The sequence below is a fragment of the Lepisma saccharinum genome, chromosome 28 (assembly GCF_977018435.1).
Source record: "Lepisma saccharinum chromosome 28, izLepSacc3.1, whole genome shotgun sequence".
Taxonomy (NCBI): Eukaryota; Metazoa; Arthropoda; class Insecta; order Zygentoma; family Lepismatidae; genus Lepisma; species Lepisma saccharinum.
Window position 1 is genome coordinate 2,525,328 of NC_139256.1, and position 24,485 is coordinate 2,549,812.

General features: G+C 40.4%; 1 protein-coding gene across 6 annotated transcripts in view; it reads left to right on the forward strand.

Annotated features, from left to right (window-relative positions):
- DAAM (disheveled-associated activator of morphogenesis-like protein) overlaps window positions 1-24,485 on the forward strand; it is a 460,107-nt gene that overhangs the window by 273,589 nt on the left and 162,033 nt on the right. For all 6 annotated transcript variants that reach the window (XM_083114203.1, XM_083114204.1, XM_083114205.1 and 3 more), the window contains one exon: window positions 16,354-16,443. In XM_083114203.1, coding sequence (XP_082970329.1) covers window positions 16,354-16,443 — 90 coding nt within the window. The remainder of the gene's footprint in view (window positions 1-16,353; window positions 16,444-24,485) is intronic.

Sequence of the window (24,485 nt, forward strand, 5' to 3'; positions counted from 1 at the left end):
ACAAAGTAGAGGGCAAAATGTACGGGCCTATCAAGTGGTCACCTACTATGCCACACCACACATTCACTGCGAACCTATGTTGATGATGGCGCACAATGATTGCATGCGGATTGTCCATATCCCAGACGTGGCTGTTGTGGCTATTGAACATGCCGTCCCTGGTGAATATTGCCTCATCGGTCCACAAAACTCTTGTTGGGAAATCTGGAATGGCAAGAGTTTGTTGCACGTACCATTGGCAGAAATCCATGCGTAGGGGAAAGTCCGTGGGCAGTATGTGGTGCACCTTATGGAAATTATATGGGTGCAATCCCTCCTCTCCTTAAGAACGCGGAACACATTGCTATGGTGGGTTTGTTGAGCACGAGCAATGACACGTGTGCGGGTGTCAGGACGGTCTCGTATCGAGTCCAACACGTCCTCTTCAAATTGCACAGTGCGCACAGTGCGGGGTCTTCCACAATTCCACCTACGGGGTAGTAGAGATCCAGTTTCACGCAGTCGAGCATCAAGTCTTTGAAAGAGTGCATGTGCTGGTAACCGCCTATTGGGAAAACGTTAGTGATACGAACGCCGTGCTTCACGGCTGTTTCGGTTTGCCTCTCCATAAACAAGATGCATATCAGCAAGCTCGTGGGTAGAGTACTCCACCATTGTCCTGTTCGAGAACTGCCCAGCAACAGGGGCACTTTCCCTCCAAGTGACGGATCACAACTACCGTGATGAGCACCCACGTAATGTCACACAGGTGTCCACGCAGTTGTTGCAAACCGAGAAAGAACACGGGAATACGTACTGTACGTACAATATTCCTTGGCGCAATTCAACCATACACACACGCCAGACTAAACTCCACGCTGCGAGATGCAGAACAAGACAGGAAAAACAACGGTCGACTACACTCTCTACGTAGTATCCACCAACACTAATACGTAACAGGTGACCTACACTCACAGCGCCTCTAGTGGGGCTTTCTGTATCAATTAGCTGAAATCAATCTGAGCGTAATTTGACGGCATGGCGACATTTTCGAGTGAATTTCCTATTTCCCGAGTGTGGGACGGTGTCCCAGCAGTAGTGGGACATGTGGACATACGTCGCCATTTTTTACTGCCTACATTCATATCTCAACATTATGTAGAAGATAGTAGTAAATTTCTTGTATTTTCCATCAGGGGATTCCCCACTTTCTTTGAGAGTCCCCTTGCGCAATTTACACTGGGCCTCAATTGATGCACCATTGTATTCGCCAGGTACGATTTTGTTTGTATTATTTTATTCCGACATTGATATCTTTCTTCCTTCTTGAGTTATTGTGCCATAAACATGGTGTGAGGCGATTTTCGCACGCCTGTCACTCGAAAACGGTGCCGATTTCGACATTTTTTCACATGGCATTTTTTCCTTGTTTTTACTTGTCGAATCACCTCCCAAGCGTTGTAACAGGTATTTTGCAACACCCTGTATATATATATATACAGGGTGTTGCAAAATACCTGTTACAACGCTTGGGAGGTGATTCGACAAGTAAAAACAAGGAAAAAATGCCATGTGAAAAAATGTCGAAATCGGCACCGTTTTCGAGTGACAGGCGTGCGAAAATTGCCTCACACCATGTTTATGGCACAATAACTCAAGAAGGAAGAAATATATCAATGTCGGAATAAAATAATACAAACAAAATCGTACCTGGCGAATACAATGGTGCATCAATTGAGGCCCAGTGTAAATTGCGCAAGGGGACTCTCAAAGAAACTGGGGAATCCTCTGATGGAAAGTACAAGAAATTTACTACTCTCTTCTACATAATGTTGAGATCGGAATGTAGCCAGTAGAAAATGACGACGTATGTCCACATGTCCCACTACTGCTGGGACACCGTCCCACACCCGGGAAATAGGAAAATAACTGCAAATCTCCTGTTGTACACGGTTCACATTGCGGTACGAAGAAGAAAAGAAACCAATTTGTCGCATGTCTCACTACTGCTGGGACACCATCCCAAATGGAAAAAAATACTGGAAAATCATAAAAAAACGTTTTCAATCCCTTAATGTTGACACACTACTTTGCAGTACGAAAAACAAAAGTTAAACAATGGCCACATGTCGTCAGGATATACATACGTATACTACAAGAGAGCTCCCCAAAGAAAGTGGGTAATCCTCGAAGGAATGAAGACGGAGAACGGCGAGAAAACGCACACAATGGCATGTAACATTTCCAGGCACAGCACATCTAGAAGGAATTCCACTGAGAAGCGCACAACCTCCGCACTTGCAGATCGACGGTATGAAGTACAGCGATATCCAGCATCTTCACTCGCACCTTTCACTAAAGGTCACTATGCGGTGATGATAGGGGCTCACAAACACCGGTATACTCAGAGACATTGTTGAAAATGTCCGCCATTGACTTCAGGACAAAGATGCAGGGTGGCGACAGACCTGGAAAACCTGGAAAACCGGGAAAAGTCAGGGAATTTGAGGTGTCAAAAATAGTCAGGGAAATGTCAGGGAATTTCGTCTTCATTGACTTTTTTTAAATTTAATTTAAAGATATCGTTATGGAACTCTGCACGGGAACAGAAAATTGTTATAACTCGGGCACTATGGGAGCAATCTACTTCGGATAAGTTTTGTTTTGCAGCTAAAAGATCATAGCATGCAACCGTGTACAATTCAGAACGCCGGATCGAGGAAGGGGGTTTGGGGGCGCGACCCTCGAATTTCAATAGAAAAAAACAAAAATCTGAAGTTTGCCCCCTCTTCTCCCACTATTTTGGGAAGAAGGCGCGAACTTTAGTATTCTTTTCAAAGAATGGACATTTGTCAAGAGAATGAAACATGTTTCATGTTCTTGGGTGCCATACAAGTTGAATAATAAGTCAAAATGTGATTTTTTATTTTTACGAAAAATATGTAACTTGCATTTTTGGAAGAAAATTGTTATAACTCGGGCACTATGGGAGCAATCTACTTCAGATAAGTTTTGTTTTGCAGCTAAAAGATCATAGCATGCAAACGTGTACAATTCAGAACGCCGGACCGAGGAAGGGGGGCTGGGGGCACGACCTCCGAATTGCAATGGAAAAAACAAAAATTTGGAGTTTGCTCCTACTTCCCCTGCTATTTTGGGGAGAAGGCGCGAAATTTAGTATTCTTTTCAAAGAATGGACATTTCTCGAGAGCACGTAACATGTTTCATGTTCTTGGGTGCCATACAAGTTGAATAATAAGCCAAAATGTGTTTGTTTTTTACGAAAAATATGTAATTTGAATTTTTAGAGGTAAATTGTTATAACTCGGGCACTATGGGAGCAATCTACTTCAGATAAGTTTTGTTTTTCAGATAGAACATCACAGCATACAACCGTGTACAATTCAGAACGCCTGACCGAGGAAGGGGGTTTGGGGGAGCCCGACCCCCGAATTCCAATGAAAAAAACATAAAAATGTGAAGTTTACCTCCTCTTCTCCCGCTATTTTAAGGATAAGGTGCAAACCTTAGTATTCTCTTCAAAGAATGGACGTGTCCAAAGACAATGAAACATGTTTCATGTTCCTGGGTGCCATACAAGTTGAATAATGAGCCAAAATGTGAAACTCTGTTCGGAAATGTGGCATGGATATGTTGCAGAGAAGGGGGAGGTTGGTCATCAATATGAATTTTCCAGGCTTGCTCCAGACCTGTGTCAGAGTTTCCACCCAAACTTAAGTGTTTGAAGGTCCAAAAAGCACATTCATTTCGTAATCAGCACCATGATACCATTTGGTATCATCGGGCGAGTACGACCTTACACTGATGATACCATATGGTATCATCGGGGGAGTAAATGTTAAGCCTCTAAATATTACGTGGAAAATGCATTGAATTATAATTTTTTTTTCTTGTCCGTATGGGAGTAGTAAGAGGACTTGTCAACAGATGGAGGGGATAAGAGCAGGTGGTGCCGTCCGATAGTTGTCGGACGTCGTAGTAAGGCATTTTGTTGGGCAAACTGAAGGAACATGGAAACAAATAGGTTCCATTGATACATACGATTTTTGTCGAATATCGCCACCCGACAAAGTATCTCACTACAACATGCGACAGAAATTGCATGGACTGCAACATCCAACAAAAATCGAATGCATAAACAAGAAGAGCTTTAGACTGCAAATATGCTGCTGGAATTTTATTACTCTTCTGGCTCACTTCATTTTATTTAATGTAGCAGTGCTTACGAAGGTTTTCTTTAATCGTCCTGACGTATTACTGGTTTTGCACAAGTTAACATACGTTTACAATGACATTGCACTATTCTTAGATATCAAGAAGAATATAACCAAATGGAATATATATTGAATACTATCACGAAAAAGTGAAACATAAATCTGCATTAGTGAACGTTATAAAAATTGGCAAGTGCATGCTCCCAACCTCAAATTTACTGCAACACTGTAAATTCCTGTCTGTTTAAACTCATGAGAGATGGTCATTAATCTCTCACTGAGTAAGGTTAATGTCCAATATTATGAAATAAAATACTAATAATAGATACGTAAATATTTGAATATCATATTTACTCGAATCATTCAATCATAAAAGCAAATAATTTTCTTCAAGAATTGACTTTTCTCTGCCAGCCCTGCTAAATTTTCACTTGCCATCTACTGATTTATACGAGGGGTGGCCAGAAAGTAATTTCCAATTAGTAGGGACATTGATTTTTCGCAAACGCGAAAACTGTGGAAAATGGTAATTGCTGCGAAGTTATGTTTAGGAATGTGCAGTGATGATGTCTGGACACATTTTTCGTCCGTTCGAAATAATTTGAATTTGGCATAAAATGTGAATTGTTGGCGTTTTTAGCGATTTTTTTTAAAGAAATGTCCTAAAACAACGAAAAATTCCATGAAATCCAACATTCTTGTCTTTTGTAGGCCATGTTTGTGTACGTAGAACATGCAAGTTTTCCAACATTTTACTCAAGAGTAAACTATAGAGTTATACGTACATGGAATAATTCCGACAGCCACATTAAATCATGTATTTCCCACGATTTTTTCAACTTAACAAGTGAAAAAAAGATAATGCCAATTTTTGGTGCCATAATATATCGGTATCTGTCACGTGAGATTGATTGATTTTAATTTTTTGGGTGCGTCGCCACTTATGGTCATTATGCACCCTTCAGTATATACGGCGAAAATTCCATTATCTAAAATCCTTACCTTAAAATTAAAAAAGGGGTATGGAAAATAACTTTCCCGAAATAACTTTGAAGATATCAAACTCTCACGAAGAGGCGTAAGCCATTTGACTTACTTTGAAACAGTAGTTTAAAAACACCATGAAGGTATAATTTCAGATATTTGCCAGAAAATGCGCTAAAATGAAAACGTGAATTTTGGGGAAAATAACACCGTGTAGTAAAAAATAAAAAATAAGAAAATACACCAATTTTTTAAAAAATAACAAAATATCAAGGTCCCTACCGATTAGGCATAAATAAAACAAGAATATCAGTTGTAATTTATTGCATTAGTAACAGTGAGTCCTAACCTAATTTTCGGTATAATCACCACCGTTGTTCTGGCATTTGTCGTAGCATGGCACTAAATTTTGTATGCCCATGGTATATGTGTCTGACAGCAAAGACTGGCATTATCTCTAGCGCAGTCTAACTGTCAAATCCTTGTCCTGCCAGAAACCTCTTCAGTTAAACAAAGAGATGAAAGTCGGTACATTCAAGGCCAGGGCTGTACAGGGAGTTGTCCAAGATCTCTCGCCCGAAGTGATGCAAAGTACCCGTGTGTACTCAGCTGTATGGGGTTGTGCACATTCGATTGGCCTTCCGTGAATTGTCTGCACCATCGTCTGACCTTACTATCACTCACGACGTCCGGTCTGCACACCTGGCACGATTGCTGGTGGCTCTGTGCCAAATTCTGAGCGTGCAATGTAGGCTACATCGCAGTCGGTGGGAGACTGTATGAGAGCTGCAATCTTTAACCTAGAACTGTCCTAAAACGGCTGCATTGCAACTGTACCAGATGTGTAGCTCTCCGACCACTAGTGCTGAGTATAGGCACCTTTGGAGGAGCTTTTTTCAGGATGCCCCTCGTATATGAACTTTCAGAAGCTTTTATTATTAGAGTGTTCCTGTTTTAATGTGTGGTTAGCTAAATCAGATACCTATACAATGCAATTCTATAAATTCCTTGCGTTCAATTTCTAATACCTACATACCCTTTTCGTCAGTATTAATGGTATAACTGCATATTGTCAGTTTCACACACTTTATTTTGTTCGATTCAGTTGTTTCACTTATATGCAAGAGTTAAGTTGTTTGCTTTACAGGGAAGAGAGAAGTAGCTTTATGCATTGAAAAATGAGTCCGCACTCATGGTTCTTGCAAGCAGAGGGTTCCAAACCTCAGTGGAAATATCAACATATAATACGGAGAATGTATAGCTAAGGAGACTGATAAATTACAAATTGTATTTCTTAATCAATCACTCTTCACTCTTATCTCATTTAGTCGTAACTTTAAAAATAATCAAGTATTTTATTTTAAACTTACTGCATATGAAAAATTCTGTAATCGTTCCCTACCTTGTGAATTGTAATAATTTTCCAAATTCACTATTTTGCAGTTTGAATTCAAATCGTAGAGAATAGAGAAATTAAGTCAATTTCATAGAAGATAATATTGGTACTTAACAAAACCATACGTGGATCTCTGTGAGTTTATTATTTATATTTGCAAAAAAATCGATTTAGTTAACTTTGTAATTGTCAGGGAAAAATGTAAATTTTGTCCTGGAAAACCTGGAAAAGTCAGGGAATTTCATTTCTGCTTGTTTGTAGCCACCCTGAAGATGGCATCGGCGAAGCACTGATTGTCTTGTACGCGCAAATACCTCTGGCATGTCACCAATTGTCCCAGCAGCGGCACTAACACGAGCAACGAGATCCTCAGCACTTTCCACAGGGGTTTCATACACGAGCCTTTTCATTTCTCCCCACACAAAGAAATCCAGTGGTGTGAGGTCGGGGGAACGAGGTGGCCACGGTAAAGGTCCACCCCTGCCAATCCAACGATCGCCGAAAATATCGTTTAGTAAGGCCCTGGCTCCCCGGTCGAAATGTGCGGGGGCGCCGTCGTGTTGAAACCAGATATGCTGTCTACCTGCCAGTGGCACATTTTCCAAAAGTTCAGGTAATACGTCATGTAGAAACACCCGATAATTCCCATCACACAAAGTAGAGGGCAAAATGTACGGGACTATCAAGCGGTCACCTACTACGCCACACCACACATTCACTGCGAACCTATGTTGATGATGGCGCACAATGATTGCATGCGGATTGTCCATATCCCAGACGTGGCTGTTGTGACTATTGAACATGCCGTCCCTTGTGAATATTGCCTCATCGGTCCACAAAACTCTTGTTGGGAAATCTGGAATGGCAAGAGTTTGTTGCACGTACCAGTGGCAGAAATCCATGCGTAGGGGAAAGTCCGTGGGCAGTATGTGGTGCACCTTATGCAATTTGTATGGGTGCAATCCCTCCTCCTGAAGAACGCGGAACACATTGCTATGGTGGCTTTGTTGAGTACGAGCACTGACACGTGTGCTGGTGTCAGGACGGTCTCGTATCGCGTCCAACACGTCCTCTTCAAATTGCACAGTGCGCACAGTGCGGGGCTTCCACAATCCCACCTACGGGGTAGTAGAGATCCAGTTTTACGCAGTCGAGCATCAAGTCTTTGAAAGAGTGCATGTGTTGGTAACCGCCTATTGGGAAAACGTTCGTGATACGAACGCCGTGCTTCACGGCTGTTTCGGTTTGCCTCTCCATAAACGAGATGCATATCAGCAAGCAAGTGGGTAGAGTACTCCACCATTGTCCTGTTCGAGAACTGCCCAGCAACAGGGGCACTTTCCCTCCGAGTGACGGATCACAACTACCGTGATGAGCACCCACGTAATGTTACACAGGTGTCCACGCAGTTGTTGCAAACCGAGAAAGAACACGGGAATACGTACTCTACGTACAATATTCCTTGGCGCAATTCAACCATACACACACGCAAGACTAAACTCCACCCTGCGAGACGCAGAACAAGACAGGAAAAACAACGGTCGACTACACTCTCTACGTAGTATCCACCAACACTAATACGTAACAGGTGACCTACACTCACAGCGCCTCTAGTGGGGCTTTCTGTATCAATTAGCTGAAATCAATCTGAGCGTAATTTGACGGCATAGCGTCATTTTCGAGTGAATTTCCTATTTCCCGAGTGTGGGACGGTGTCCCAGCAGTAGTGGGACATGTGGACATACGTCGTCATTTTTTACTGGCTACATTCCGATCTCAACATTATGTAGAAAATAGTAGTAAATTTCCTATATTTTCCATCAGGGGATTCCCCACTTTCTTTGAGAGTCCCCTTGCGCAATTTACACTGGGCCTCAATTGATGCACCATTGTATTCGTCAGGCACGACTTTCTTTGTATTATTTTAATCCGACATTGATATATTTCTTCCTTCTTGAGTTATTGTGCCATAAACATGGTGTGAGGCAATTTTCGCACGCCTGTCACTCGAAAACGGTGCCGATTTCGACATTTTTTCACATGGCATTTTTTACTTGTTTTTACTTGTCGAATCACCTCCCAAGCGTTGTAACAGGTATTTTGCAACACCCTGTATATCCAATCAAGTGTCGCAATGATAATAATTAGGATAATTATATTTAATTAAATTAATATATTAATTAATTAAATATGTCCTGTTATTATTACATGAATAGGTAAAAGATAGTAAAAGAATAGAAATATAACAGCAAGTATTCATTATCTAGCGTACGTGTAGGTAAGATCGCCAAGATTTGCATAAAAACAACTGCCCTGGCAAGGAATTTAATGTCAGATAGAAAGATAATTGAATATTTATTGAATAACAAAAAAGGAGTTAGATCCAATTAACGAAAAGTAAAGTTCGTGATTAATATTTTATGGATATTATCATTAGTAGTGTGCATAAATCTTTGGAATCCTTCAAAGCCGTATGAGTCAAATTCCTTGCCTTCCAATAAGTTCAGCGGAGAAACCATCGAGTATATAGGGTGCAGCAGAAATAACTCCCGGATTTCATTCGTGAATAACAAAGCAACGATAGATGTTATGCACAGTGGGAAAGAACAAGGATTACCATTTTGTTTCCCATATGTACCGAGACAACTCCATGAACGCCTCTACTTTTTTGAGGAAGACGGCACGCAGTTAATGTAACGTCTGACCGTTATGTATGGATGTTGCGCAACTTCCTGCAGCCGCAATCGAACGAACGTGGCAAATTGGCTGTGTGGTTCCAACAGGATGGTGCCACAGCACGCGTATCGATGAACGTGCTACGTGAAATGTTTCCAGGGCGTCTGATCTCACTTCGAAGTGACCCTCCATGGCCAACTCGTTCCCCCGAGCTCGCACCCTGCGACTTCTTTCTGTGGGAGTACCTGCAGGCTAAAGTTTACCAAGGAAGGCCGAGGACAGCCAATGATCTGAAAGATGGTATCAGACAGGAACAGCAGCAATACCGACCAGACATGACTAGGAGGGTAATGCAGAACTTCAGGGCGAGACTTCAGAAATGCGTACACTGTGCAGATCGGCATTTGGACGATATCATTTTAAAACAAAGTCAACTATGTCACACAAAATGGTGACTTGTGGCAATTTTGACAAAAAATAAGTTGAACATTTTGTTCTTTGCAAATGTGCAATAAAATGGTCAACCTTGTTCTTTCCAACTGTGCAATAAAGTTTTGCATAACATCTATTGTTGCTTTGTTATTCACAAATGAAATTCGGGAGATATTTCTGCCGCATCCTAACTTTTAATTGTTACGCTGTTCAAGCATGGTATTGGCATTGATGGATATTGAGTATAACAAATGCTAAACAATTATATTTTGATAAATTACTTTTACTACTTGGTAAGTCTTTCGGGGGGGGGGGAGGTGTCCGGACCCCCTGGACCCCCACAAAAACGCCCTTGATACCTAGGTATAATATGAAGCCACGAGAAATATTCTCTTTTAGAACAGCACACACGAATGTCCTGTTATTTAATGCAAAATATGCATAAATATTTTTCATTGTTTTTGTTAGAATTTAAGTTTAAAAAAAAATTAAAATCAGATAACAATTCTGAAACATATAAGGCTAAGCTCTGGACCTCATTCTGGACTTATTTGGATTTCACGGAACGGAAAATCAGGAGTGAGGGGGATCTTGAGCCACCCCAACCAGGAATAATCATCTCCCACCCACTGGATATAGAAACTACATTATATAGAGTTCCACTTCAGTTCCGTTCATTCTAATTTTCAAAGTCCAAAATGTCTTTAAACAATTTATGGCAGATGTGTACCACATCCAATGCCTTTTAGAAGCCATGTATTTGGTATTTTCTCAGACATCTATAGGGTGTTGTATTAAAAAAGAAAAAAAATGAGTTCAGATGGTTCCCAATCAACTAGTAAGAAGTCTAACTTTGAAATATTTGTGAAAAATTTGACAAATCATTTATTTGTAATATAATTAGCTGTACCTAATGACGCTCTTCAAGTACTGAAAGTAATATCATTCGGTACATTTGCAAAACCGAAATCCTTCAGCTCTCAGAAGTAGCAAGGAAAGCCATACGCTCAAAAGTTTATTCTTTTTTTCAATTTTTGGTGGACAATGTGAAGAGCCGGCCAAGGTTTATTTTCGTATGTAGTGGTATTAAATGCAGATACGTGCGTGTGTTTTAGGATGACATGTCAATTTCTCGTTTATGTGAAAATGTAAACTGTAATGTAAGCAGAAGCATGTGCGCGTCACAGTTAAAGATTTTCGCATTTACAAAGGAAATCCAAAACACATTCCCACCTCGCCGGACTCCGTGGCGGAGGGGGTTAGCATAGCGCGCTAAGACGCCTGAGGTCCCAGGTTCGAATCCTGGCCTGCCCATGGGTGTTATTTTTGAGTGTCCATCAATTTCATCATATCATCATCACTCATCCTCATCTTCGCGATTAGCCAAAAGTGGCAGAAATGCGAAGTAAAATAAACCAAATCAATCAATCAAATATTCCCATCTTACTCCCAGAGACCTTGTAAATCAAATCCAAAATCTACCAATAGAACCTTCAGTGAGTCTCATTTATCTCGTGCATTCATCTGACTAATGTAATTTTCTTACAATTTGTCCTTTTTAACATAAAATGGCGTTGTGTTTGTGTTGTATTCGATATCACAATTAGATTTTAAGCAATTAATGTCCAATTATAAGTATACCTAATACATAGGTAAAAAATAGTCCCCCCTCTGATAAAATCGCAAATTGCACCCTGTTTAAATGTCTAGGAAAGATTTCATTTCACCTAGGAATGATATCGCGATGCGATGAGTCGAGAATTGTCACAGCCTCATCTCGTCTCCTGTGTGGTGAGGTCCTTCTCGTTCTTGTTTGTGCTTATTTTTCTTTCGGTTTCCACTCTGAAGTTATGAAAACTTATTCCAAATTCACCTCATTCTCAGATAGGCTAATCGGCACTCTATTTTTTAAAAAAATATATATATAGATATCTTAATATATAGGTTTAAGTATAGTTTTCCCAACACCGTCTTACAAATTTATGAAAAATATGGGTGAGGTACAGGAGTGCATTGTAACCCCCCCCCCCCAAGTTGGTCTGTCGTGTCTCGTCTCGTTCGTGTAAGTGTTCCGTTTCGGAAAATTCCATTATAAATATTCAAAAGAAAATGGGGTCAGTCATATACTCTTCTGATGAAGATTTGTATCTTATCTTCGAATCGAGGCGACCACTGCTTTAGAAATATGTACTCCCCCCCCCCCCTTACGCAAAGCAGCAATCGTCTGCAGCGTAATTGTCTGAAAGTCAATCTGATTCCATCGTTCCACACACATTTTAAACAATTTTCATCTCCTTAAAGAGGTTTCCAGGAACTTAGGTCAATGAAGTAACTAGTAGCAAGCACAATGTAGTATAATAAGTTTACAATTAAATGTTTTGAATTTCTGTGGTAAGGACTATAATGCTTAAAATTTATAAACAATAATACATTTTTTTATTTGGCGAATTGATAATAGGTAATTTTAACAGTAACACCTTCCGTCTGCTGTCAAATTACCAAAGGGGGGTACAGGGGGTACAACTGGATTTACGGATTTAGGGGGTACAGTACCCCCCTTCAAAAATTTGCGGGGGTACAATGTACCCCTGTACCCCCCCCCCCGTTCCTGCGCCACTGATATTTACATCCTCTACATCCTAGTCGTGTCATTGGTGACGTCCACATTCAGGATGTCCTGATTCAGGATCTCTTTGAAAAGTGTCTCGATTCGGGATGTGTTTATCACAGATTTGATGTCTCGGTGGAATTTGTCCGGATTGAGGATGTCCTTTAATTGCCTAAGGGAAGGGACCGATTTCTTGAGAATTTTGACCTTTAGGAGCAAGGGGAGATAGTAGTCCAAATCATCTTGAAAAGACAAAATTAGGTTAGGTTATTCTAGTTTTTTGGACTTTTAACCACTGTTATTTAAAAAAGATTTACCAACGTTTCGGATGCTGCATCTGCCTCCGTCTTCAGGGTAGCGTGTCTAAATGGTTGCCTTGGAGGATTATTCTTGGTGGCCTAGGCTCTACCGCGTCAGTCGGTCACAGGGACCTCTATATACAAAGTTGCCAGGTAGGATTAACAGTGGTCAGGCTCCACTTCTTAAGATGACCACGTCAAGGTCACGATCAAGGCTTTAGACACGCTACCCTGAAGACGAAGGCAGATGAAGCCTCCGAAACGTTGGTAAATCTGTTTTAACCTTTTGAGTCCCAAGGCCATTTTCACATGTAACCCCCTTGGTGCCCAAGCCGATTTGAGCAAAATGCAGAGTTTCAATTAAATAAGTGTAGATCGGAGACTAATTGCCCTAGAGAGATGAGTGATATACCGTTGTACGCGGAATGAACCAGAGATTCAGGCTATATGAAATTTATGCAAATTCGGCGTATATATGGAGGGGGAAAGGGGGGAAATCCCCTGAAAATACTTTTTTTTTTAAAAAAATGGGGTTTCGCCCCCCCCCGAAAAAAAGGATATTAAAAGTTCAAAATGCACATAGAAATTATCGCTGGCATGTAAGGAACACAAAAATATTTGCATTATTATCATATGACCAATGTAACTTGAGTTGTACATCCCAAAAAGGAATGGTCGGCACGCCACTGATTCAAGCTTCAAAATGCAGCGGTACCTTGAAATGACTTTAGCTCAGAGACTATTTGCCCTGGAGATATTAACTATATACCGTTGTACGCAGAATGAATCACAGATTCAGACGATATATAATTTATGCACCTTCGGCGTATATATGAAGGGGAAAAGGGGGAAATCCCCTGAAAATACTTTTTTTAAAAAAAAATGGGGTTTCGCCCCCCCCCGCCCCCCGAAAAAATGATATGAAAAGTTCAAAATGCACATAGAAATTATCGCTGGCATATAAGGAACACAAAAATATTTGCATCATTGTCGTATGACCAATGTAACTTGAGTTGTACCCCCAAAAGGAATGGTGGACACGCCACTGATTCAAGCTTCAAAATGCAGCGGTACCTTGAAATGACTATAGCTCAGAAACTAAATCCCCTAGAGATATGAAAGATATACCGTTGTAAGAAGAATGAATCACAGATTCAGACGATATATAATTTATGCACATTCGGCGTACATATGGAGGGGGAAAGGGGGGAAATCCCCTCAAATACTTTTCTTTAAAAAATGGCGTTTCCGCCCGCCCCCCCAAAAATTTCAAAATGCACAAAATGCAAAATTTATGCAAATTTGGCGTATATATGGAGGGGGAAGGGAGAAAACCCCCAAAAATAATTTTTAAAAATTGTTGAAATGTTTGAAATTTATATTTTCCCTTGAAAAGAGAAGTCCCTTTTCCCGCCTTTTCACCTCCATTTTCATGAAGAAAAAAAAGGTGCAAAAAACATTTCTGTTAAATACATGTGTTAGGAACAATATAAAAAAATCGAAATTCTAGCCAAAAATAGAAAAGTTATAACGTAAAAACTACGACCTTGACACAGCGTCTCGATCGAGACGCTTGGGATCGTGAGGGTTACATTTGGGTATCTCGTTCGAGACGCTTTGGATCCAAAAGGTTAAATAACAGTGGTTAAAAGTAAAAAAAACTAGAATGAATAAATCACCACTGATTAGCTACAAAAAAGGTTAGGTTAGGTTAGGAATCATATCGTTCCATTGCTACGCGAACCTCGCGTGCACGTGCATGTTCAAGCGGTGGAATGTCTACCCTATGAGTCACTCCCACTCTAGGGCTACAGTCAAGAAGACACCCTGAGTTAGGACAACCTCAAATCTATAGCAAACCGGTTCACAGAACACATCCCCAATCGAGACAATCTTCAATCGAAGTTCCACAGTTCCTGAATCGAGACATCCATCCTCAGTTGGTATAAATCGTGTCATTGTTGTCCATGAAGCTATGAGGAAAGCAAATCATCCATTTGTGAGAAATCAGGTTTTGTTCTAGACAATAAAATCATCAGTTCTGAAGTTAGCAAGGTAGCGCAACGTGGTACCCTTACACTACGTTTTATGAAGAATGCGAAAAATGGAACGAGGGGAAAGTTGGTGGTTTTCAATCTGATGTGCTTGAATTTTCACCACCATTGAAAGTACATCATTCCTGCTGCAAATGTGTTTAATATTAGGTTGGAATACAGTTCACGGCTTGTTGTTGTGTGTGTGTGATTTCTTATCTATACATTTACAAGACATACAAACACGTAGGTTCAAATTAACAACTTAACTTTAATGCCTGGAAGCCATTCACGTACATCTTACACACACTGTGTTACTATAACAACCAATCAATAACATGCTATAGAATACAAATTCTTCTTCTTCCTCTTATCATGCGTCTATCGTCTCCTCCTGGAGTCTCCTTTTTTTGTTTTAAGTGTTGGTCTCACCGTATCTATCAGGAGGTCTCCTAAGTCTATTCGATCTTCTGATTGGTGTGTGCCCAGCGTCTGTATATGGTTGTTTTTGGTTATCTCTTCCCTCTACATCCTCCGGCTGTCCTTCTGGTATCGATTCAAGGTTTGGATCAGGTAGATCTGTTGATGAGGGGTTTGGTTCACACTCACGTTTTCGTAGCCACCTGACGTGTACCGTTCGTGTCGATCCGTCGAACAACTGCACTTTATATATCAGGCTGTTGCCAACTCTAGACAATACCATTCCTGGTACATGCTTCGGAGAATTTACCTTCGGGGTCTGTACCCAGACTGGATCATTCGGAAGATATGCAAGATAAGTTTTGTCAAGTCTCTTCCTCTCATTAAAAATTATAAACTAATTAACATGGATTAGGAGATCGCGCTCCGAAGAAGAGATCCTGGGCTCGAATTTTCTGTGTTCTCTCATTATCTCTACATTCATTTTACTGTTATCACGAAATTTGACTATTGCGTTTTGACAGGGTGGACCATGGCCCACATTTGGCGTCGCCCTGCAATTCATGTATTTTACTCAGGGTGCGAATTCCCTGAAGGGGACCGCCCCCCCCCCCCCCACCAACGATCTTGTCCTAAAGTTTTTGTTTTAACAACAAATAAACAATTTGTTTTGGAGTCGAAAATACTTTACTGGAATAATATCGAAAACATACACAAAGAACACTGAACCCAGCAATTCTCAGAACAAAGAAATTAGTCCGACTTATTTCTTTTTCCATTTCTCATCGCCATTCGTCATCTACCACAAAGTATATAAATATAACGCGTAAAACTTTTATGTCGAAAATTATTATTTTCTTAATAGCTCTCAATCCCACCTCTAGTCACGCAAATCAATTTCTAATCTAATTTGAATGAAGGACAGTGCATATAATATATTGTATATTATGATTTATTTATTTAATAATTAACATATATTTAATGACATATGCAGTGATTTCATACCTTGATTTTAGCGCATCTCATGAAACAGCAGTTTGTGAAAGTACCCTTCCATGCATTTCTCTCTATATTCAGATGCATCAAAAGAGCATCGTTAGAAGTTCATGCATTTAATGTGTGAGCTTACTATTGTCAATTTACTTATTCTTGATTCTGTGTGTAGCCATGACCATAATTTTGAAACGAGTCGGTCAATCTTGTAAAAATGTATTTAATTTTCTGTAGAATATTCTAAGTTTCGAGTGCATAAAATAACTTTTGTTTCTAAACTTGTAATTTTCTTGCACAGGAGGAGCTCGACCTCACGGCTCCCAACAAGGCCGCCATGTTGAGTTTGCCCTCGGAGAAGAAATGGCAGATCTACTGCAGCAGGAAGAAAGTAAGTGCCACTAATCTACATTCGTCTTCATTGAAAGTGCTAGTTTAACATTATTGTATTTTCGTAAGTATCTTCTTCCGCTTTTACATGTACACTGTAAAATATTTATGTACGATGTGAGACCGAGAAAACTAAATATGTGCTTACAGGCCGAATCCTAGTGTTAGGTAATAATCAAAATCTAATTATTGATAACTCGTTTGAACCAGTTTCCAAATTCAAGTACTTAGGAGTAATATTAACAAATGAAAATTATATTAAAGAGGAAATAAAAAGTAGGCTTAATTCAGGAAACGCATGTTACTTCTCTCTTCATAAACTTTTGTCTTCTCGTTTATTATCTAAGAAACTAAAAGTTAAAATATACAAAACAGTAATTTTGCCTGTAGTATTATATGGGTGTGGAACTTGGTCCCTTACATTGAAAGAGGAACATAAATTGAGATTATTTGAAAATAAGATCCTTAGGAAAATCTTTGGACCTAAAAGGGATGAGAAGACAGGAGAGTGGAGAAGGTTACTAAATTTAGAACGACATAATTTGTATTCATGTCCAGATATTATTAGAATAATTAAATCAAGACGACTTAGGTGGGCAGGCCATGCGGCAGGAATGGGAGAGGAAAGAGGAGTACAGGATTGTTGTTGGGAAACCTGATGGTAAGTGACCTGTAGGAAGGCCAAGACGAAGATGGAGGGATAACGTCGACATGGACCTAAAGGAAATCGGTAAGGATGGAAAAGAGTATAGGCTATAGATCTTGCTCAGGATAGGGACAGATGGAAGGCCTGTGTTGCTGCAGCCATGAACTTTCGGGTTTAGGAAGGCTAGAGAGTTAGTTAGTTAGGGAGACCGTCACGTCAATTTATAATCATGAACTATCTTTACGCATGATAAAATATTCAGATTTAAATAAAAATCGGTTTCGTCCCGTTCATTTAAATTTACAGGCAAACTGTTAAATTATAACGGTAGAATCTTGTAAATTTTACGGTAAGTTCTAGTAGTATACGACTTCATCGAACTGTCGGCATACACAATGATTCCAAAAAAAATAGACTATTATTTCGAATATGGTAGCAGTTTCAAAATATTCATGAAGGAAAACCTGCAATGAAAAGATAGAAATGTATCTTTCATGAATACAATTTTAAAGGTTGCATTCTAAACACCCAACATTGTGCACAATTATGCATTAGAGGAACTTCACACAGATTAAGGAGGGGGTAGTTTTCATGTGGCTCCCGCGTAGCCGAATGGTTAGTGTTCTCGCCTTTGACGCGAGCGGTTCCGAGATAGAATCCTGGCAAGAGCTCCAAAGTTTTTGTTGGCCCAGCGTCGTGAGTGCATTTTATGAACACTTGAAAGATCGAGCGATCTCTGGTCCCAAATGCGGGTAAACAGCGGCGATGGGACCAGAACTGGTCCTAGGGAGGGGCAACTCAGGCACTCGCCCGAAGCCCCGCGCTGGATAAAACTAACTGTGTGCAGTTTTTTTCGAATTTATAGGGCGCTGGTGCTTCCAATTAAGAAACTAATCTGATATATCCCGCATACGATGATAATTTTGACACACCTATATATAGACAATATTACCGGGACCTTGCAGACCCATGTCCTTTGCAGGACCTCAACCTTCGGAGACCAACCCTGTCCTTCGGAGACCACCAACCCCCTGCCCTTCGGAGACCACCAACCCCCTGCCCTTCGGAGACCACCAACCCCCTGCCCTTCGGAGACCACCAACCCCCTGCCCTTCGGAGACCACCAACCCCCTGCCCTTTGGAGACGACCAACCCCCTGCCCTTTGGAGACACCTGTCTTTTGGAAAACCCTGTCTTTTTGATACAAGGAACTTTGGAGACCCCTGTCTTTTGGATACAAATGTCTTTTGGATACCCCTGTCTTTTGGCGAACCCTCTCCTTTTGACGCACTTAAATATATACAAAATTACTGAAATCATATTCTGAACAAAGTGTTAGCGTTTGAGATATTTGCGTCCAAAATAGTTAATATGTATTATTCATTTACTTATAGGATGAAATCGTGACGTGAAAATATTATTTTATGGAAACAATGTAAAAACACTGCAGCGTGAAAAATTTTTGTATAGAGAAAATTACATATTTTGGCACATTCGCAAAATTTATTCGTGTTGCAATTATTTCATTGTGAAATCGTTTATTTTCTCTAGTATGTTCCTTGTAAGTGTCTCTTCATTTCTTTCATGATACCATCCCGTAACAATCGTCGCGATTAGCCAAAAGTGGAAGAGCAGAGACTCAAAATAACTTAATCAATGAATCAATTGAACATTATTATCAGAGCGGTGAATTGAAACAGTGGCACATGCATAGAGCTTTGTATGCTTAGCGAGTTCCATTTTTTTTTAAAAGAATAGGAATTCCATTTGTGTAATTGAATATGTAATTAATATTATGTGGATGCTGTAAAATTCTTTCCATCGCAATGGGTTGTAGTGTTAGGTGGAATTGCTGTCGTAAACAGTGAAAGACAATGACGTCGTACAGTTTTAAAGTTGAAAGGGGCAATAAAATATACGTGACCAAGCTAGAAGTATTTTTAGTGCTTGGAAGGGGAAATAAAATACTGTCGTTTCAAGGCTGAAATGACTGAAGTAGCAGTTTCAGACCAGTGACGGATTAAAGGTCGTTTATCGGGGGGGGGGGGGGTTGTTGGATTATTTTGTTTAGCTCCTTCGCATTAGATTGACACGCACTAACCGGCCTGTGTAAAGTTTCAATAAGTTTGTTACTCATTCTAATTGGACTTTTCAGAGATTTTCGCAAGGAAGAGAAAAATCTTCCTTTACATTACCATTATGCTTGTTTTGATTTGCTTTATTTTACTTCGCTTCTTGTGCCACTTTTGGCTAATTTGCGAAGATGGGGATGAGTGATGATATTGATGAATGGACACTCACAAACATCCATGCCCATGCCGGAATTCGAACCCGAGACCCCTGGCGTCGTAGCGCGAAGTGCTAACCACTCCGCCACGGGGGCCGGCACCATTATGCTTGTGTCAAAACTTTTGGTACGGTTCATAAATATGCACATGGCTAATTACAGCAACCAAGCTTTAAACATGGATCATATTTTAATCTACCAACTTTCATAAAAATCAACTCACTTGTACAGTCACGGATACTTCTGGGTTGTAATGATCGCATTGAAAGTCAATAGCGTTGCTACAACCCAGAAGTGTCGGTGCCTGTACACGCCATAAACGATATCTTCAACTCCAATCTTTGGAAACACAACAGAAATAATTACGATTAATCTTACATTTGGTAATGTACATTATTGTCTTTCGTTTCGAGAGTTCCACGTATAGGTTGTACTCGTTCGTACAACTCAGAAATGCCGAACGCCTTTTAGATGCCATTCGAGACAATCGCCAATTTCTCTTATCCTACGGACATATTGGACCAGGTTTCGGCCAAACTTTACTTTCCCGTGTTCTTCTGACGGACTTTCTGCTATCGATATGGTGTTCACATTAATTCAGTGCGCTGCTTGAGTTTGATGAGCAGAAGGTATCGAATTGGACGACGAAATGTTACTAAGTAACTATCTTGCCTCCTTAAACCCGAAGGTTTATGACTGCAGCAACACAAGCCTTCCATCTGTCCCTATCCTGGGCAAGATCAACCCAATCTTTTCCATCCTTACCGATTTCCTTTAGGTCCATCTCAACGTTATCCCTCCATCTTCGTCTTGGCCTTCCTATAGGTCTCTTACCATCAGGTTTCCCAACAAGGTTCCTGTAAACTCTTCTTTCCTCTTCCACACGGCCTGCCCACCTAAATCTTCTTGATTTAATTATTCTAATAATTATTAAACTTTATATATAACACGTACTAGTTTTGCTGAACATTATTGAGGCTGGAAGTAAATGGTGTTTCAGAAATATTTTAGTTTTTAAAACAATTAAAATAAATACTTTTTTTGTATAAAGATAAATTTATTACCCAAAGAAAGCTTAAACATTAAATTTTTATTTGTGGAAAAGAGTATTGGACAAATGGTGACCGTTCATGTTTTCACATTCATTTATTCTTGAACTAAAGTTTTCGATCACTCGCCAAAGCATTGCACGAGGAATAGCATTGATTTCATATGAAATTCTTTGCTTCAATTCACTCAAATTTTGTGGCATTGGGGTGTATACCTTACTCTTAAGGTAACCCCATAAGAAAAAAATCTTCTCGGTGGCCAGTTAATGTCCCCTCTGCGACTGATGACTCTGGGAATAACTGGTGAAGAGCATTCAGTGAATCATTGGTGACGTGAGAAGTGGCCATCTTGCTGGAAAAAATGTGTTTCTGTTGTAGTCATCATGGTTCTGAATTGCAGGAGTTGAAAAAGTCCTAATCATTTGGCAGTAGCGCTCAGAAGTTAGTTTGAGCATTACCATGATCAGCTTCAAAAAAATAAGCGCCAGTGATTCCTTGGCTTGATAGGACAGCCCACACGACAACTTTAGATGAATGTAATGGCGTCTCAGTATCGGCAGTTCTGTTTATTAACATGCCCGTTTATGTGAACATTTGATTAATCAGAAAACCATATGTTATTGTAACCATTGAAGCGATCTCTCATTGTTCTACAGAACTCGAATCGATTGGCAGGATCTTGTTGTTTTAATTCTTGTTTAATAACAATTTTGTATGGGTGGAAATGCATATCCTTGCGAATAATGCGATGAACTGTCGACCTATGCAAATTTGGATCCTCACTAACAGACTGGCGCACACGGTCAACGTTTCTGTTCGATCTTCATGACCTTGGACGGTTTACTCGTCATAGTGCTTCCAGTGTTTTCAAACTTTCTCACACAATGTTTAATTAAATTAGCGCTTGGGACGTCTCTCATTCCTGCGAGGTTATAATGATACCGGTACAAACGACGCACAACAACATGAGAATCATTATTTTTATAAAACGCACGAACACAAAAAACACGTAACTGCCCCGTAAAGCGCTACGTGGCAACTAAATATTAACAATGTTGCCAAGCCTTTACGATCTTATTTCTCCGTAATGTGCAAATTGCCCCCAGAGGGCCGATTCAAAAACGACACCCCTTACTTATGAGGTATGACATTGCTTACACCGTGGACTAAGACGCAAGATTTGGGCTGCTACTGGACCCGCAACAACTTTGCTCTTGAGATTTCGGGCTGTGTGTGTATGGGACCGGTGGCCGCCCACTATCGTGAGGGAATTGGGGAGCCACGAATGAGTAGCGTAACCCTCTCACGCTACTGTCATATCTGGTGGGGAGTGATTGATTGATTTGCTTCATTTTTTTCACTTTTCCTGCCACTTTTGCGAAGATGGGGATGAGTGATGATGAAATTCACTCGCAAACATCCATGGCCAGGTCGCGATTCGAACCCGGGACCCCTGGCGTCGTAGCGCTGGTGAGAGTAAGCCTCACTGGCTGGTACACCCAACGACAAAAGAAACAGCGAATTGTCCATGACGATTTTCATTCGGTCTGCATTGCACAATATGATGATAATGAATTGAAATAACATCAATAAGCAGAGGGCAATGTCTTTTTCGCACCAACATAATTTCATTCCTTAAAACAACACAGGAAGTAGAATAAAAAGTAATGAAATTAACGATGGACAATTCGCCTACCATTATCTTTGCCGTTGACTGTACGCCAGGGGTTACTATTATTAATACTTATGTGCCTAAAATTAGTTCAGAGACGAATTGCCTTCATATCATCAGGAAAATAAAGCAATACATTTGCGATTTCATAATTCAAAAGTCATAAATTGAAGGGCAAATTGATGATGTTTTACAAACCATGTCTCCCCAGGAATCTCAATGTTGACCATGTCTGTGGCGTTGACCCCTTAAGAATTAAGTCATAAACACTTGTACGTGCCACTGCCAGTCACCGTACAATTTATGCCCACTAGTCTCCTGGCAACCCTCACATGTGTGGGTTCACATGCCACACGCCTCGTTTATCGGTTATGACCGGAACGAAATGGTTTACTCGTCGAACTTTCAGACCTTCGATAATTGGTTGCTTAGTTTTTCCTCTGCCTTGACCTGTCTCAAGGAAGTGAGAGTGCTGCTGTTTTCCCGCCGTTCTTTACGGAAAGCAAGGATACTGTAACTTCTTTAAGTAGAGTCCAGCGCAGATAATTCTGCCGTGCAATGCGCGACAGAACTAAAGAAGCAGTGTTGCTAATGGAGCAGATAGAAAAATCGCTGCGGTGCGCCGATGCACAGCTGTTACGTACAACAATAAAATTAGAGAATTCAGGTCTATCTAACGTTGAGTTTTAAACGTCATGCATTATACCAGGACTAGGATTAATATGTACTAACAAGTGACTATGTATGTAGCTACATACATATGGACTAAAAATTCGCAAAATATGAACTAACACATAAGTAAAATTACCAAAAATGCTGCAAAGAAGACTTCTTCATACGATTCCTTATTTGAGTGATTTCAAACAAAATAAAAAAATATATATATTATTTTTCATTGCATTAATGCACTGGTGGCGTTCTAACTTTTCACTCCCAAAACCCGTATACACTGGTATGGAACTGCAACGGCAGATAATAACATGCCAACGTGTTAAACCGCTACAATTGCACCATAACACTCCTCCTGAAGCAGTATTATTATTTCCTCTCTGAGATCGGCGACAGTCGGTTGCCTTTGTTGTACATTTACAAAGGATGCCGGCTTCCACAACAATAACAAGTACATATACTGCCACTAGACGATAAGCTGCGCGGCTTTTTCTTTTGTTATGAACCAGGGCCGGCGCTAGTCATTTTGCCTCCCTGGGAGGTGGCGGCAGATGCCGCTCTATTTCGACCCCCCCCCCCCCCCCGGTCATTACGCAGCAACGGAAAATTGAAAATCAATATATTCCTAACTAAAACATCAAAATATAAAATAAATAATGAGACTTCTTATGCTATTTCAATACTATTCAGCGCAAAAGAATATCTCGCTCGATCACAGTTTTCAATAGGCTTATTTTTTTCTTCTCTTCAAATTTTGCCGCTCTGGGCGATGGGACGGTTCGCCCTCCCCTTCCGCCGGCCCTGCTATGAACTTGGTCACCCATCAAAGCATGGCAATTTTAACACAGAAAACAATATGTATCGCATTAAGCAGCAAAAATGACAGCCTCCTCTATGCAATTTCTACAAGAACACGTGCCGGAGCCAGAGTTGAAATGATGTTGGAGCCACATAATTTATTTATTTTGAATAATTCCAAAATTATGAAATATGAACAATTTGTTGCTGCTGTTCGCTGCTCTCTTGCCAAAATGCTTTATTGGGATGCTAACACCATGACTGGCTTCCTCCTTCATGAACTCGTGCACGTTGCTTAGAATTTCCCGAGCTTGGCTATGCAAGGTTTTTGATTTCAACTTCGACAGAACTGGAGGCATTATGGAATTTAACGTTCATTAGCAAACACACACTTTTACATACACACACGCAATACACGCACACAACGTCAAACCGGTCAAATACTTAGTATAAAATAAAAATATGGTGCTTCCAATCCAACAAAACTCACCGCTACTTTACCTGCCTTTTACCCTTCCGTGACAGAAATAGTGCTTCATTATTACAGTTGGCAACACTAGTTACTAGCTATCCAATGAACATGCACTGCATAAAAGAAGCAAGCACTACGCCGTGCTATATTGCCACATTAGCGTCCCTACCGAACGGTGGGAACCGCGAGCTGAAGCGCTATTCAATTGTTTTCAATTATGTTTGCGCGAGTGTGTCCAGGAATGGAATGACAATGTGGCAACAATAGCGAAGGTTTTCGAGCAGGGTAGAACACATAATGCTAAGAGAGAGGGAGACGAAACGAAAATTCGTTTCTACGCAACGGCAAATTTACGTGTGTGGCACTCTACGCCTTAAATGAGTATTTTAATGTCACATTAAGCCTCGTAAGTTCATCATTTCAGACATCTTGCGTTTCGTGTATTAAGAC